The sequence below is a fragment of the Cryptomeria japonica genome, chromosome 7 (genome assembly GCF_030272615.1).
Source record: "Cryptomeria japonica chromosome 7, Sugi_1.0, whole genome shotgun sequence".
Lineage (NCBI taxonomy): Eukaryota > Viridiplantae > Streptophyta > Pinopsida > Cupressales > Cupressaceae > Cryptomeria > Cryptomeria japonica.
The window spans coordinates 444,446,267-444,465,005 of record NC_081411.1 but is presented as its reverse complement, the minus strand read 5'-3'; the positions used below and the strand labels follow the sequence as shown (position 1 = coordinate 444,465,005).

The 18,739-nt window shown below is 36.4% G+C and overlaps 1 protein-coding gene across 1 annotated transcript; it reads left to right on the top strand.

Annotated features, from left to right (window-relative positions):
* Window positions 1–3,429: 3,429 nt before the first annotated feature.
* Window positions 3,430–10,189, top strand: LOC131856818 (uncharacterized). The gene is made up of 2 exons (XM_059208751.1): window positions 3,430–3,582; window positions 9,854–10,189. The coding sequence occupies exons 1-2, from the start codon at window positions 3,430–3,432 to the stop codon at window positions 10,187–10,189; spliced, it is 489 nt and encodes a 162-aa protein (XP_059064734.1).
* The last annotated feature ends 8,550 nt before the right edge of the window (window positions 10,190–18,739 follow it).

Below are 18,739 nucleotides of genomic sequence, written 5' to 3'. Positions count from 1 at the left end.
GTTGGAGGAGCCCATGGCTATGGTGACACACACTCCGGTCGTAGAGATGGAGAGAGTCTTGGGGATCCCCAGTATATATGTGATGTCCCCACTTAGAAATATAATAATAAATACTGATAATAAAATTGAAATACAAAAGAATAAACCTAAAAATTAAATAAATATCAATACACTTATTTAATACTGATTAATCCTCCATTTATTATTATCAACAATCTATTATTGAATAATGAAGAATCGTTTATATCTATAATAATAAATTATTAAATAAAATATTAATTTGCAATTAATATTAATTACTATTAAATAATTATTAAAGAAACACAGTGGCAGATTTGTTTAAATTACAAACCTTGCAATTCATAAATCTGGGTCATTGGATTCAAATTTGCGAGTTGAGATGATATCAAAGTAACATGACATAAGCTACTCTTTTGAAATTGGTATTGCTTGAGGGCAAGCAATTTTGGGAAGGGTGGACTGTAATGTCCCCTTTCTAAAATAAGATTTAATATTAAATAGTAATAATATATTTAAATAAAATAAAAATAAAAATATAATTAAAATTAAAATGTAATATAATTAAAATATGAATGGTCAAAAGACATGGAATAGAGATTTCTAAATTGCAGTTGATCATTGTATATATGAATTTATAGAGTCTAGTTTTAAGGACATATCCAGATAAATAAATAAATAAATAAATAAATAAATAAATAAATAAATAAATATATATATATATATATATATATATATATATATATATATATATATATATATATATATATATATATATATATATATATATATATATATATATATATAACAGTTGTGTAAAGTCACTGCTATGAAATTAATTATATTCCATGACATTTACCCAGTAAACAATATATTACTACAACATGATTCATTTGAGACCATTAGATTCAATCGCTACAGAGTGGTATTAATTGGTATAGGAGACAATGTTTGACATGGTTTCTGACACAAGAAAGTTGTCTGGCTTTTCCTCTAAACTACAATACATAATACGTGAAGCCTTATCAACATTTATCTAGAGTCCAATTAAGACATCGCTAGTAGTTAATTAAAATTAAATGGCAGCGATCAGTCAAAAAGGGCAAATAAGTGGTCAAGATGTAAACAACGATAATGGCTAGTCAAACAAATAATAATTAAGTAATCTAAAATGGTGCGATTCTAGGATTGATGTAACACACAGTTTGATTGAGAAAATATATTATGTATGATGACTAATTCAGAAATAATAAAGTACTTTATTATATCCAAAAGGTGCGATTTAAAAAATAAAAGAGTTGTGACTCTCCCATCATGAAGGGATAAATAGGGGAGAGATTTATTTGTGGAGGGGAAGGGAAAAAAAAGAGGAGACGAGAGGACGTGAACCAGGAATTGTGGACTCCCATTTGAAGACAACAACCACAGTGGGAACTTCGACAACAGGTTGCGATCTGCGAACAGGTAAGGGGTCATAGAATGTAGATATAAATAAGTAATAAATATTTTAATATATGTATTAATGAATATAAATAATGAATAGTTTAATATATATATTAATAAATATAAATATTGAATACTTTAATATATATATTAATGAATAGTTTAATATATATTAATAAATATAAATGATGAATATTTTAATATATATTAATGAATATAAATGATGAATAGTTTAATATATACATTAATGAATATAAATAATGAATAGTTTAATATATATATATATATATATTAATGAATAGAAATGATGATCAATTTTAATACATATGTTAATGAAAAGTTCTTAGATGTTAATAAACATGTATAAACATAAGTAATAAATACATATCAATGAATAGTAGGAATATACGTTAAGAAATAATTGTGAATATTGGATAATGAATATTTTTATGAATATATGTTAGCGAATACATGTTAAATCAGGAATATGTAAATGTGGATTATGGAATGGAAAATAGTAATAAAACGCAAAAAAGTATAAATAAATGTAATCACATGTTGGAGACTATAAGGAGGGAACTCCCTTAGTCTAAGGAAGGGATTATGATAATCCCTAGGGCAGTATATATACTGAATACCTATATGCATATGTATGGCTTGGTTGACTAAGTTCACCAAGAAGAGACGGATCTGGTTGGTCCCCTCTGAGGACTTGGATGATGGAGGCATCACCCAAGGCAAGGAATAGAAAAGGGTCTTCCTTGGATGGCTTGGGTGTAAGAGGTTACACCTAAGACAAGATTCGAACTCATCTTCGATTTCTTGGAGGGCTTGGAACCAAGGGGTTCCAAGAAGGCAAGCTTCACGACCGCCTAAGGACATACTTTCGTATGGCATTCATATCCTTTTTATTAGATGAAAATTATGATTATGTAATTAAGAATTTTAAAGTTAGATTGCAAGTTAAATTAAGTTAAATTAAGTTATATATATATATATGTTGTATTCTAACAATCTATTTTGTAGGATAGTGATCTCTAACTAGTAGGGACATGGAGTCTCAAGGATCCCCAGTATAGACCTGTCGGTCATGGCTATGGAGAGCTGGCTGACGCAACGATTTTAGATGACATTGGTACAACCTGTGGGAGCTGTTGTATTCTCACCTTGTCGAGAGACTCGAGCTGAGGTAGTAGACTTGGATGATTCCTTTGGCGAGACACATGTACCAGTAGTTGGAAATGAGGCAGAAGAGGTTGTCTCTACCATCCAAGAGAAGGGGAATGTTACACCTCTAGTGGCGGAGGAGGTACCTTCATACCAGCAGGATGTGGTTGTATTATTTCCGATAGAGACTTCTGAGTTACCCCTTGGCGCCCTTACACATATGCCACTTCCATCATGGTCAAAGCCTTCAGAGGAGGAGGGGGAGGACATTGAGGCCTATTTAGTTGACATGGTGACGAGGGGTAGGCGAGTGGTGGCCACGACCCAGATGCAGGCATTGCAGCAGGTTGTGGTGGAGTTAGAGAGGGTTCTACAGTTTATGCGAGTGGGCTGCCCTGCAGCCTTTTCTACATGCTTTGAGTCTCTGGGATGGCCAACTACTCAGATGGATGAGATGCTACAGGCTTGGATTGTGCATCAACCCATTGTGGAGAGTTGGGTGATGGCAGTCATCTGGGAGATTGAGAAGGTCTACCGAGACACCTACTATGCATTAAGGTGTACGCAACATGAGTCTGCGAGGCTACTCAAGTCAAGTTGTAGAGGGATGTGGCCAGTCAGCAGGCCTCGTGGGCAATAGAGAGGCCCCAGTTGTTGGCATAGCTTGAGATGGCCCGAGAAGAGAAGGCTGATGTGGAGACTCACCTTTTAGCGGAGAAAAGTGTGAGGAGCCTCGCGCAGTAGAAGTTGGATGCAGTCACTACCGAGAAGAGCCTGTTGTAGGATCAATTGGTCTATATGATGGAGACAACGGATACAAAAGAGAAGGAGTTGCTAGAAGCCGCGCATATGGTGAAGACAACTTTGGAGAAAGTGTTGGCAGCAGAGCGTGATGTGACTGCATGTACTCAACAGAATTATAACCTCCACACCCACTTGGCAGCCCAGACATTGGCATCTTAGTTTGCTCTTGGATGTATATTTTGTATGGGTTGCATTGTCTCCATTATTTTTGTTAGTTGTTGGAGATGACTTCTTTTTTTGGGGGGATGATGTTGTTGGGAAATATGTATATCTTATGTTTTGGTAGTAATATTATTTGTTAGTAGTTAGTTAGTTGATGGGTAGGTAGTTGGAGTCACGATGAATGCGTCACACCCCTTCACCTGTTATATATTGTACTACCTACGGGTATTGAAGGGTATGTTGTTTACGACAGATAATACTATGAACATTGTATACACTCTGAGTTATTAATGGAAAGATTATTCTCATATTCATGTTGTTATTGCATTGTTTATTTCTGTGTTACTTCTGCACTCTTTCTGTTTACCTAGTGAGGCAAACAGTTCCCTTTAGGTATTTGATGATGTTATTAGAATCCCATTCTATCCATAGATAGAGACAATTGCATCTGTTGGCTAGGAGAATATGTTGGAGTGCAGCCATGGCTTCTGCTTTGTGGTTAGTTTGACTCCCTACAGGAACAATAATAATTTCCTTACAGCTATTATTTTCATCTTTGAGGATAGCACCACATCCCACAAGACTAGGATTGCCTTTTGCAACACCATCGAAGTTGACTTTGAGCCAACCATGTGGGGGAGTATGCCATCTAGCTTCGAGGCTTTTGTTTATAGTGGACTTCGGACTACCAACATTCTTCAGATTCCAGGAACTTAAAATGTGAGTTTCCATGGGGTTGGCAGAAATGCAAGGATTCCTAATGAGTCCAATGTTCTCCATAATAGCCCATTGAATTTTCTGGAAAACAACATCCTGAGTGAGAGAAGTGTCCCTGAAGATAGGATTGTTCCTTTCTTTCCATATTCCCCAGAGAATGTGAGGGAGAGATAGTTGCCACAAAGATCTCAAAAAGGGGTTAGCCCAGTGATAATTCCAAGAATGGAACAAATCACTAATAGTGTTAGGAAAAACCCAATCAATGCAAAAATTCTTAAGAAGTCTTTCCCAAATTGAAGCAGTAAAGGAGCAGTGGATAGCCAAATGGTCCATAGAATCTTCCTCCTTGAGACAGAGAGCACATCTATTAGGGAAAGAAAAGCCTCTACCCTTAAGATTATCTAAGGTCAGGATTTTATTTTGAAGGATAGTCCAATAGAAAAAAATGATTTTAGGGATTAAACCCTTTATCCAAGCTTTAGACCAAAAAGGGTTCTAAGAGGGGACTGGGGAAAGAACACCATACATCGAAGAGCTACTGATGTTGCCTTTAGAATCAAATTTCCAAATAAGGGAGTCTTCCTCTTTATTCAGCCAAACAAAAGAAAGATGGTTCTTAAGATTAATAAGGCCTGGGTGAATACTTTCAATGTTCTTCCATTTATCACCTATCTAATACCCTTCAACTAGAGGGCCATAGATTCTAATACAAGAGGGAGCAAAAGGGGCCCATTCAGGGATATCTACCAAAGGTTTATCGAGGAGCCAGGGATCTTCCCAAAACCTAACTTTCGTACCATTGCCAACATTCCATTTAACCCCTTTGGCCATGTTGTCTTTACACTTAGAGGCATGATTCCAGATATGGGACCCATTCATACTGAAATCTGAATTGATGAAAGCTGGAAGAGAAGAAGACAAAAGAGAGTACTTACTTCTCTAGATTTTACACCATTCACTGTCAAAGTGGAACAATCTCCAAACCTGTTTAGACAATAGAGCTTCATTGAGGGTCCACATTCTTTTAAGGGCCCAGGCCTCCATTACTTTTCGGTCTGCACACCTTTTCCCAAGCCACAAGAGACATTCTTTTGTTTTCCTCTATTGGTAAATGCACACTCCAATGAGAAATTGTAGGTGATTGAAGGTTTTGTCATTGATGGCAACCTTGAAATCTTATGATACCGACAAGAAAATATATCGGCACCGACAACGATAGACTCTACACCAGCACACAGGTCACCGACAGACAAGGAAGGATACCGACACAGAGGCCGACAAGAATTTTGTTTATAATGTATTTTATAATTAATTGTAAAAACATTGTAAGACAACATGGCGAGTTGTAATATGACTCATATATGTATGAGATCATTGTAGAACACTTTGATAATTTTAATTTGTAAGGAAGAATATGTGTAAGGTGAAATAAGGCAGACCTATTATGCGAATTATAGGTTAAGGGTATATGTAAGCAGCAGAGCTAAAACCGGTACTGGATCTAGCATTGCAAATGCTATTTTGAAGCAGTACAAGACATTGGATTTGTATAATCCATTTTGTAAGTCAATGTGACTTCCTATTTTGTATTTGAGCAGTGAGCTCTAGGTGCTTGGCCTTCCTGCATGTGCAAGCCCCTATTGTAGCAGTAATATTCTCTTATTGGCCAGTAAGTGAATATTGTGGGTCACAACTCCCACCGAGGTTTTTCCCACATCGGGTTTCCTCGTTAAACTACTGTGTTATGGTGTGCTTTTCATGTGGTTGTTGTTATATCTGTTTATTGCATTACTTTTTGTTTACTGGTATACAGTATTGATATGCTTTACATGTTTTAAGTCAAGAAAATCTTATAACCAGTTAAATACTGATTCACCCCCCCTCTCAGTATCTTTGGGAATCCTAAAAATTGGTATCAGAGCCTGGTCCTCTATTTTCAGAAGCCTAACAGCTTGAGGAAGATCTTGCAACCAATAGAGATGGAAAACTTAAGAGAACAATTGAAAATAGCTCTTTCCGACTATGATGCAGAAAAATTGAAGAATATCAAACTTGAGGATGATCTAAAGGCTGCTCAGGATATCATTTAAGCACTTCGAGAGAATTACACTATAGCAAGGAATAAAAGAAGAGAACTTTGTGAGAAGATGCAGAAAGAGGGAGATGAAAATGAAACTCTTAATGATCTGGTAAGCAATCTAAGACAAGAGATGTGTACGACACAAAATGAGATGTAGGATATGACTATGAGATTTTGCAAGGAAATTGAAGATAGGAAGAAAAATGAAGAAGACCTGACTAGAAGACTGAGTGATGTTGCAAATGAAAACACAAGACTTAGTTATGAAAATGATATGTTGAAGACAGATCTGATGCATACACAAAATGACTCAAATGAACTTATGAGACAGAAAGAAATCTTGGAAAGAGAACTAGATACTGCAAATCAGCACAAGGAAAAATTCAAGAAAAGCTCAGAAGAACTTGGTGACATGTTGAAGAATTAGAAACCAAGTGGTGATACTTGTGGCCTTGGCTTTGAAGCTGGTGAAAGCTCCGGTACTACAAACACACATGATCATAGAAAATCGGTAAGACAACCTACTACTCATAAATTTAATGGCAAATGCTTTAACTGTAACAAGTATGGTTATAGAGCAAATCAATGTAGATCTAGAAATTATCATAACACCAATACACCCACCGGTCAATGTTTTAAATTGAACAAAGTTGGTCATAATTCAGAAAATTGCAGAATGAATGTAAGATGTTATGTTTGTGGAAGATTTGGATATTTATCTAATCAATGCAGAACACAAATTGACATAGGATATGGAAAAGCTATTCAGAAAAATAATGTGACTTGTTATGCCTGTAACAAGATTGGACACATTGCTAAATTTTGTAGAAGCAAGTCCTCACTGGTAAATAACAAAGGTCCTAGTTTCAAAGGTAAAGAAAAAGTTGAAGAGGTAAAGAAGGAATTCTCTAAACAATGGATCAGAAAATCAAAACTGAATATTGATGGGAATACTCCTCCACCGGTAGAATAGAGTAACATTCCACTGGCAGGAGACTCTTCATCTAACTAAAGGAAAATCCCTTGAGGGTTTAGCAACAAAATAAGAAACATGCTATTATTCCCTCGGTTGATGGCGTGAAGTAGAGATTACTTTCTTTACCGACAGATAAGTTAAGTTGTGACTTAATCGACAAGCATTAAATGAGGTAGGTGAAGGAAATAACGTTATAAAACAAATGTTTTGGCTCCATTTTCATTCCACCGAGCATTCAAATCTTCGAGAGTGCGAAAATCACGAGCAAAGGCATTCCAAGAAAAGAAGCAAAGCACTCCATCAAATCTCTCATCCCTAAGGTAGATTAAGGTATTTATAGCTATGGCATCCTCATCTACTCCTAAATTTATTGCAAACCCTACTGTTGTCAAAGTTATTAAACGCCCTAGACCCGTATTCCAGCTAGTTCCTGAAATTGCCAAGAAAGATGATAGTTTAGGTGCATTCTCTCAAATACCTAAAGGGGTAGTTTATGTTGAAGACCCTAGAATGTACATACATTTTCATATAAATGAATTGGGCGATGATGAAATCAAGAATATGTATAAATCTGTAATTTAAGATGAATCCAGAAATGTTAAAGCTGAAAATAAGATAATTGAAACCCTAGGTTTTACTGAAATATTTAGTATCCCAGATTTCCCTAAGGATATCATAAGGATAGTGTTAAGCAGAGTTCATGGTGAATTTTTCTGGTTAGACTCAGTTCATAAGATCACTAAAGAAGCAATAAAGGCTATGATAGGGTTACCCTCCACTAGCAACAAACCTGACAAACCTAAGGTCTCAAATGATTTAGTGATAAAACTAACAGGTGCAACATCTGACAAGAGATCACTGAGGGTGAATGATGTAACTGACATCAATGTGAAATTTATCAGTATGATCTAAGGTTACAAGTCTACACATGCAAATAGGTTAAATTCAGTTTCTAGCCTATGCATTAAAAGTGCTCATGATATGGTGAATAATAACACAAGAATAGACATATGTGAATGGCTTAAGGATGAACTAATTGACAATTTGGGTAAGATAAAGAAGGATAAGAAAGGAACTTTCAGATTTGGAAACCTACTTGTTTGTTTGATGTTGTATATAACAAAACAATTACCCGGTATTGGCACTAAACACTTTGGTTATGATATAATGGTAGGAAAAGAACTATCTATATTGCTAAACAACATGGGAGAAAATAGAGAAAAGAACCTAAATGAGCATTTTCAGGCACTGAAAGCATGAATGAAATCTAGAGTAAGATTATCACGAGCTATTGTAGATAAGTATCAAAAAGAAATTTGTTTTGTAATTAAGAAAGATGAAATTTGGATGGAGGTAGTTGTTCCTAGAACCATTTGGGTCACCGAAATGGGATATGAAATAGATGACAATATAATAGAAACCTATGCAAAAGCCCTCCTAGAAGCTCCTAAGCAACCTAAGAAAGAAGTATTTGGTAATGCTGAAACCTTAGAAAGCCAAATTCAATCAAAGAAAAGAATCAAAAAGGTTGAGGCAACTGTCAGGAAAGGTACCCGACAAGCAAAAACAATCAAAGAAAATGTGCTAAAGCAAACCGGTATAACTGAAGGTGAACTAGAAGGAATCCAACCATAAACACTCTTATCTCCAATTGGAACCTCTTCTGAAAGTGATATACCAGCAATGTTTAAGAGAGTTGAAAGGAAGAGAAAACCTTCACCAACACCTCCTTCTACACCAAAAAGGCACAAGCAATAGGCAGTAAGGCCCCTTGCAAAGAAATTGACTCCGAAGAAGAAAAAGGTGACTCCTAAGAAGAAGTTTATAGCTCCTTTTGATAAATTACTGGAAGAAATTACCGAGGATGGTAAATTGAAAAACATCAGCAAAATGTATAATAAATTATCAGATGATGATAAAGATAAAGTAGAGAATAGTGTAATCTTACACTTGGATATTTTTAAGAAATTTTTGATGCAAGTAGTTGATGAAATACTGGCAGATCTCTATAATCGACTAGAATCTAGGAGAGTAGGTATTATTGAACTTGATAAGAAAAAAAAGATTGAAAAATTACTTGTTGTACATCCTGTAAACTCATCTAATGAGATAGATAAATTGATCTCAGAGGCTAACCGGTCAGTATTTTCAACTACTCACCGGCATGTAGCACTAATGGCGGGTAGAGTGAATGAAATCGTAGAGGAAACAACAGATGCATGGGACATATTTTTGGTTGAAAAGGAAAAATAGGAAGAATATCTAAAGCCTAAAACCATCAAAGTATATCAAAAAGATAAGGACAAAGGAAAAGGTAAGGTTGGTGGTCCACTCAGTATAAAAATAACAGACAACTTACCACCACCACCTTCAGATACTCCACCGGTAGACACTACAGAAAATCAAGCAGAAGAGAGTATAGACACACCACATGAGGATCCAATCCTAATTTTGAGGTGTTGTATACAATGAATATCAACACACAGGAAGTAAACATTGTGGTTGATAAAAAGACAAATGTGAAAGGAGATGTGGCAACTGAGCCACCGGTAGAAAATGCAACAGCTGTGACAAATGCTGAAGTTGGTAACACTGAAACTGGGAGTGAGAAAAAAACTGGTCAAACAATAGGTACAAAGAAAATTGATAGCATTGGTATTGGGCAACCTACTGAAAACATTTCAGGGGCAAGCATTGAGAAACCGACAAATAATGCAGAATCACAAGTAGAAAAACTGGCAGTGGATACCACTAAAAAATCATCAGAGGCACCATCTGAAAAACCATCTGAGAAACCATCAGTAGAAAGCACAAAGAAATAGGAAGATCAACAGGTCCATTCAGAAACAGTACCACCGACTTCCATAGAAAAACCTAAACCCTTGGTAGCTGAAATGGAGACACAAACAGACCCTCCAGCAAAAGATGAAAGCAATATCCTCACCGACGGACTACAAATTGTGAAGTCCGTTGGTCAGACATTTGAAACTTCCATGTCTGAATTTAGACCAACAGATGTGACTGAGGTACTATTAGATTCAATTAATAAAATAACTGATTGTAATGTACTAGCATATAAGGCTATTGATGACATTATACCAATTTTGAAGATGATAGCTCCTAAGTGTAACTTAGACAACAAAGATTCTTTGAACCAATTAGACACATTGTCTAAGTACATAACCGGTAATCAAATAATAGTGGATAAAACAAATGAGGATACATTCAAGGAGAGACTAGTAAAGGAAAAAGAAAAATTCTTTGAGGATATAGTTAAGAAGAATAAAGGAGAGATAAACACTCTCTTACTGGAACTAAATGAAATCATTTTTGACTTTAAGAAACTGTACAAAGATTCATGCAAAACAGATATACTAACAGAAGATCTTGACAAAGAAATAAGAAAAGCACATGATAAGATTAATAATATTGTTGACAATCTGATTGGGACATCAGACTCATTTTTGGAATTAGAGAAGAAAATTGAAAAGCAAGAAGAGAAAATTAGAAAACTGGAAAATGAAAAACAAGGAATAAAGGAGAAAGCAAAGGACTTAAAATGCTGACTTAGTCCCAGATTAGAGTATCTTATTTCTTTGAAAAAATAAATATCTGAGGCTCTGGCTCCCAGACTAAAGACACTGGAAGAGAAAATGCACATACTCACCGGTATAGTGCAAAGGACTCAAGAGAAAATAAAAGACAACAAATCTTTTAGCAATGGAATAAATTTGGTTTTGATAGACATTTTTTAGATTGTAACCAACTGGTTACAAGAATCCAGACAAGACTCCACTGATAGTGAATGGCAACCTTTGTCATTGATGTCAAAGGGGGAGTAGAGGAATGAGAAAAATGGTTCATTTGTTCAGGGGAGCACACAGTTTTGGTAAGACATTTTTGGATATCATTTTTGAACACGTTTTCTCATGAGTGTTGCCATCAATGCCAAAGGGGGAGATTGTTGGAAAATGCACACTCCAATGAGAAATTGTAGGCGATTGAAGGTTTTGTCATTGATGGCAACCTTGCAATCTTATGATACTAGCAAGACAATATACCGACACCGACAATGACAGACTCTACACCGGCACATAGGTCACCGACAAACAAGGAAGCATACCAGCACAGAGGCTGACAAGAATTTTGTTTATAATGTATTTTGTAATTAATTGTAAAAACATTGTAAGCCGACATGGGGAGTTGTAATATGACTCATATATGTATGAGATCATTGTAGAACACTTTGAGAATTGTAATTTGTAAGGAAGAATATGTGTAAGGTGAAATAAGGCAGACCTATTATGCAAAATATAGGTTAAGGGTATATGTAAGCAACAGAGCTAAAAGCGGTACTGGATCTGGCATTGCAGATGCTATTTTGAAGCAGTACAAGACATTGGATTTGTATAATCCATTTTGTAAGTCAGTGTGACTTCCTATTTTGTACTTGAGCAGTGAGCTCTAGGCGCTTGGCCTTCCTGCATGTGCCGGCCCCTATTGTAGTAGTAATATTCTCTTATTGGCCAGTAAGTGAATATTGTGGGTCACAAATCCCATCGAGGTTTTTCCCACACTGGGTTTCCTTGTTAAACTATTGTGTTATGGTGTGCTTTTCATGTGGTTGTTATTATCTCTATTTATTGCATTACTTTTTGTTTACCAGTATACAATATTGATATGCTTTACATGTTTTAAGTTAAGAAAATATTATAACCAGTTAGATACTAATTCACTCCCCCCTCTCAGTATCTTTGGGAATCCTAAGATCCTTGACCTCTGACCAAAGAATTTTTTTCTAAATTTTCTCAATTGCTTCAGGATACTTAACAGGAATTCTGAAGAGGCTAAGGGCATAAATAAGAATTCTTTGAAGGGAGGCTTTTAGAAGTTGGAGCTTTCCAACATGACTTAAAAGGGAACCTTTCCATCCAATAAGTTTTTTTTGAAATTTGTCCACCAGAGAAATCCAAAAGGAATCAGGTGGTGCAATGCCCAAAGGGAGACCAAGGTAAGTGGCTGGAAGATCAGCAATCCGACATTCCATAATTCTGATGATTCTATGTTGTCTCCTCTCAGGATTGTTGATGAAAAACACTTCGCTTTTAACCCAATTGATAAGCTAGCCAGAAGCAGATGCAAACTTACACAGGGTGTCCTTGAGAGTTCTGGCTTCTGAGATGCTTGAGTTCCCCATGATAATAGTATCATCCATAAACTATTGGTGGGAGCATGTATGATCAACTGACAAAGGTTGGAGTCCCTTGAACATTCCTCTCATCACCATACTTTCCATAGATTTTCCAAAACATTCAACCATAATTATGAAGAGGATAGGAGAAATGGGATCCCCTTGCCTCAATCCTCTAGAGGCTTGAAAGAAGGTGGAGGGAGATCTATTGATAAGAATAACAAAGGAGGCAGTGGTAATGAGCTATTTTAAGAGATCCACACATTTGGTAGAGAAGCCATAAGTGAAAAGAACCTTCACAAGGAAAGACCAATTAACCCGGTCATAGGCCTTTGAGAGATCAAGCTTAAGGATAAAACCCTATTTTTTAGCCATAACTAGTGAATGAATATTCTCATGAACAATTATTATGGAATCAAGGATTTGTCTTCTTGGCACAAAACCATTTTTCTGGTGCTTAATCAGAGGAGGAAGAACAGTCAGGAGTCTGGAGGTAAGGACCTTAGAAATAATTTTATAAAATGAATTGCATAAGCTAATTGGCCTGAACTTATCCATGGAGTTAGCACCTTGAATTTTGGGGATTAATGCAATAAAGCTACCATTGATCTCTTTCAAAATTCTTCTAGCACCAAAAAATTCTTTGACGCCATTGGAAACATCTTTCCCAACTACATCCCAGAGTTCCTGGAAGAAGAACATGGGGAAGCCATCAAGTCTGGGAGCTTTGTTACCATCAAAAGAAAAGACAACATTCCTGATCTCCTGGTTCGAAGGTATAGAATAAAGGGAGGCATTAATCTGCTCATCAATGAGGCAAGGAATATTATTTAGGAAAGAGCTCTGAGCATCAACATCCAGTCTATGATCCCTACAAAGGAGATCAACAAAGAATCTTTTGGCCTCATTTCTTATCTCATCCTCCATAACTAGCTCCCCATTGTCCACAACCAGTTTAGTGATCCTGTTTGCCGCTTTATGTTTAATAGTCGACATGTGAAAGAATATTGTGTTCTTATCACCTTCCTTCAGCCAAGTACATCTTGATCTCTATTTCAGAAAATTTTCTTCTTTAGCAATGATTTCATGGTATTTTTGAGGATATCATTTTCTTCAGCAATTGACACACTAGAGAAACCATCCTTCTGAATTTGAGCCTATATTTTAATGAGGTCTTCCTGAATTTTTCCTTTGGCCGCAAAAATATTCCCAAAGATGTTTTTATTCCATAACCTTATGTTATCTTTGATACTTTTGTGTTTCTTCACAACTCTATACATATCAGTGCCCTCAACTTTGATGTTCCACCATTCCTGAAATTTAAGAATGAGGTCAGGATGAAGGGTCCACATTTTTTCAAATATAAAAGGAAAGTTCCTTCTTTTGTTTATAGGGTCAACATATAAATTTATAGAATAATGGTCAAACCCAACCTAGATATGGGTGGATAGGGAACAATAATAATGTCTATACCAATTGTTAGAAATAAGAGCTCTATCAAGGTGAACTTGAATAAGGTCATTTCCAGTCATCCTATTAGTCCAAGTGTAATTGCATCCCTATATATCCACATCATTGAGACCCTGAGAGTTTATAAAGTCCATGAGGGCCAGTCTACTTTCCATCTGAGAAGGGCTTCCTCCAAATTTTTCGTCCACTCTCAAGGGAGTGTTGAAGTCTCCCATGACCAACCAGCTTAAATTCTTGAAGCTGTCCCTTATTTCCATTAATTTTTTTCCAAATATTGCTTTTGGCTTTCAAGGTATTAGAAGCATAAATATTAGTGAGGATCCAAGATGTTCCATCTTTTAAATGCTCAAATTTTATGCAAAAGAAATTATTTTCTTGAATAAGAACATGACCTTTAACACTATTGAGATTCCAAATGGTTGAAATGCCTCCGGAGGAACCTTCCAAGATACCACCACTAATGCTTCCAAATTTAAAGAACTTCAAAGATTCAACCCTTTCTCTACTCATCTTAGTTTCTTGAATTAGAAAAATATTAGGTTTGTTATCCCTTATCATATTCCTAATAGTATCATGCTTGTGGGGATTATTTAGTCCCCTAATATTCCAAGAGATGATCTTCATAGTTACTTACCAATTCCTAGCTCCTTCAGAGTCTTCTGAGTCTCATCTGCTATATTTTTGTTGGCCTCCTTGTCTCTGACTTTGTGGTTTGAAGGTCATCCTGGAGAAGAAGAAACATACCTGACATCAACTTTGGCAATTCTGCTAGAATTCCTCAATTGGGAAGCCGAGGGGGTGGATCCTTTCTTATTCCTGTATTTTGGTATTTTCCAGTCAACTTCTTTCTCAAGACCAACTTCAGGGTTACTGATAATTCTAGAAATTTCTTCTTCATCACACCATTTAGGAAATCTGGAGTCCTATGAAGTATTGTTAACTGTTTTAGAAATTTGATCTGAATCCGAGAGATTCATTCCCAATATAGAACATTTCTGGGCTTCTTGCATTTTAGAGCTGATTAGAAGCAGGGAAGAGTCAGTCTTTTCTTCTTGAGAGATAGTGATCTCCCCTTCCTTAGGTTGTTCCTCTTTGTTGGGTGCTTCCTTGCTAGCCAAAGTATCAACAATTACCATCTCAACTATTTCTTTTGATGATTCAGGTTGTCCTTTAGATTCCTTTATTTGGATTTGCCCTTCTAGGGGGTTGTTCACTTTCATTAACTCCTTCCTCAGGACTTCTTGAGTGGGGAGGTTAGAGACAGGGGTTGAAGAAACCACTTCCTTATTTTCCCCCAAGGGTCCAAAGTAGTTATTATCAATAAAGTTAGCTTCCTTACTTTCTGAGTTTTTGACTTGCCATACCTTTTTTTCTAGATCCTTTTTACTTTCAGCCAAGGGTTTGGCTTGCTTGAGCTCCCCTTTAGGCTTGAGAGGATAGGATTTAGCCCAGTGACCTGCTTTCTTGCAATGGAAACAAGAAAAGGGGATAGATTCATATTCTATCGGTTGCTTCCACGTTCCCAATTTTAACACAATGTCTATCTCTTCCGTCATATCTGCATCATGAGCTATCCCTACACAAAATCTAGCATGGTTAAGCCTCCTTTTTGAGATTGTGACTGGGTCTATTGAGAGGAGCTCGCTAAAGGAGCTTACTATTCCAGAGAAAATGATTTCTGCCCAATACTCAAGAGGCAAACCTGGTAATTTTACCCAAACTGGGACTTGCGCCAGAAGAGAATCATTCATGTTTAGATTTGGATGCCATTTCCGAAGGACCAATGCTGTCTTTCCAACCATCTAGGGAGTACTACAGAGAATCCTTGTTTTATCTTCTTCACATGAGAAAGCAAAGGTAAGGAGGCCTTTGGGCAAGGCCGAGATTTAGACATTACCTTTCAAAGCCCATTTCCTTTTCACATAGGCCCTTACCACTTCGATGTTTGGGCGCGAACCCATAAATTTTCCTACCAGGGAGTTCAACATACTGCTAATATTATGATCCAGAACAGAATCAGGGATAGAGATAGCGAATTTACCACCGGTAGGGTCAGATATGTTCTTGACACAAGGTAAAGAGGATTTTCCTGTTGGTCTTATTCCAAAAAGGGATGACCATTTTCTAGGTTCGAGTTCAATCTCCAAGACCTCTTCATGTGGGCTGAACCCCCCACTGGACACCCCCCCCCCTCGTGATGTCAGAATCTGATCCACCTTTGGAATATTCAAAGGCTTGTCCTTCTCCCCCATAGGACCAGTTCCATCGTTCTGGCCACTCCCACCATTGGAACCAGAGTTCCCACCTTGTAGGGAATTTGAAATTTGAACGTTGCTCTTGTCCATAGCTTCTCCTTGTATAAAGCCAAAAAAAGAAGTTATAGTTAAGTTTGATAGTTCTGATACTTAATATAAGTACAAATCCAATAGCCAACAAGATGAGAGGGGGGGTGGGGTGAATCATACAAACTTAATCATCCATAAAAACATCAGATTCAACCTCGGTAACATATATTTCAGTAATATAACCAAAACTGTCAAACATGCAAACTCAAAAGCATATAAACATCATAAACCTCATAACACCAGATTTAACGTGGAAACCCAAACAGGGAAAAACCACTATGGGATTTCAGACCCACTAAGAAATATACTCTTCTAGAGTATGCTCGGTTAAAACCAAATCCTGTTAAAGATTACAAACACATTGCTAGATGTGACCCGGTTAAGGGATTTCCCTCAGATCTGTTAGGATCTTCACCTTGTTAGAAGTGACCTTGTTAAAGGATTTCAAACACTCAATCATAATGTTACCTTGCTAGAGGGTTTTACAAATAAGACTGTTAAGTCCACTTGGTTAAGAGATTTTCTGTCACTTTCACAAAATAACAGTAATAAAATCTATCTGCAACTTCACATCTAAAATGCTAAAGCATATTCCTATTTGTAAATACAATCTAGACATAGAATTAATCTTGTCTATCTATTGGGCTTCTATACTATGTTATTCTAACAGGTCTTCAAGCTTCTGTGCTCGGTAATCACTATGTAGCATCCCTGTGCATACACTTTCCCGCATACATTGTTTATCAACAGTTTCCTATTTATAAACAATTAAGTAACCGCTTAATCTCCTTGATCACATTTCCCATGATCAATGATAGCCATCAGATCTTTGATCTTGTCCAAGTTCAATGCATCTTTCGATCTGAAAACATTTTACCCCGCCTTGGAACCTGCATATTAGTCTTGGAACTTGTGCCAGGGTATTGCGGTTCAATCTGAGCTGTAGATCTTCATGCCAACTTTCCATTGCCTTAGATTCATTAACAAAGTTCATCCACAACTCACCAATAATTTAATCAGTTCCAGCTCATCGACTTCCTTCATTAAATAACGCATGTAAACATTTAATGCATTCTGTTATAGCTTGGTTACAACTTGGTAACAACTCGGTGAATACTAAACTTCAGTCAGTAGACATTCCACCTTCATTAACTGATAACGATAACCTTAGGGTTTACCGACTAGGTTCCTTAGGGTTTATCGACTAGGTTCTTTGCTTGATAACATAGTATAGTATTAACCTTTACATTTTACAACATATGTATGATGTTAAAACAATCTAAAACATCATGATCTCATCATTGTCTGACTCGGTACTAGTTGCCCATTGAATACCTTATTCATCCCCTTATTCATCATATTCTTTCCTGTGTCTTTTACCAACATCTTTATAATCTTCAAATCATACTTCTCAAGATATGGCAACATCATATTGAATTAGAAAATTAATTTCTTGACATCAATGACAAAATAATAATATCAAGACAATAAACATCCTTAATCAGTTATATCCATAATCATCAACAACCTTCTCAATATCCTTATGAAATGCCAACAATCTTTCATTGTCTATTATAATGCTATATTGCCAACAATCTCCCCCTTTGGCATTGATGGTAAAACCAATTGATTTGATCTTAAAAGATTCAGATTGCTGTGATTCTGAAATGCTGAAATGCTCTCCCCCATACATTAGACTTCTCCTGTTTCCGTTAGTCTTCTTTCCAATCTATAGTCTCCTCATTAGTCTTCTCCCCTAATATTAGTCTTCTCCCCCTTTGACAACAATGCCAAAAAGTAAAGAACTAAAACATAATTACTTTTTGTATGAAGTGATTTCCTGCTGTTGTATATCAAATCAATCTTGGTCAGAGATTTTGTCTTCAATTCCTGTTCCCTATATTATTTCCTGTAATAATTCCTGTACACCTTTAGAAAACATCCTAAAGTGTATAAATCAACATCAACTCCCAAAACATATTCGATAGAGTCATCAGCTTGATGCTTTCACCGAACTCGGTCAGTGAGTAGAAGATAGGGGTAGGACCCCTAACTTACTTATGAGATATTCAAAAGTATCCCTTGGTAGTGGCTTGGTGAAGATATCTGCTATTTGTTCCTTTGTGCTAACATATTCCAACACCACTTTCTTCTCTAAGATAATGATATTTGATAGATATGTGCTTTGTCTTAGAGTGCATAATAGGATTCTTTGAAATATTAATGGCACTAGTATTGTCACAGAATATAGTTATTGGCTCGGTAACTTTCTCATTTATACCTTCCAACAATTGTTTGATCCATGCAATGTTGGTACAAGTCAGTGCTGCAGCAATGTATTCAGCTTCTGCTGTTGACTGTGAAAC

Coding starts and splice junctions, on each gene's coding strand:
- LOC131856818 (XM_059208751.1), top strand. CDS start 3,430: ATGGAGACAACGGATACAAAAGAGAAGGAGTTGCTAGAAGCCGCGCAT. Junction 3,583..9,853: donor ACTTGGCAGCCCAGACATTG/GCATCTTAGTTT, acceptor ATCAACACACAG/GAAGTAAACATTGTGGTTGA.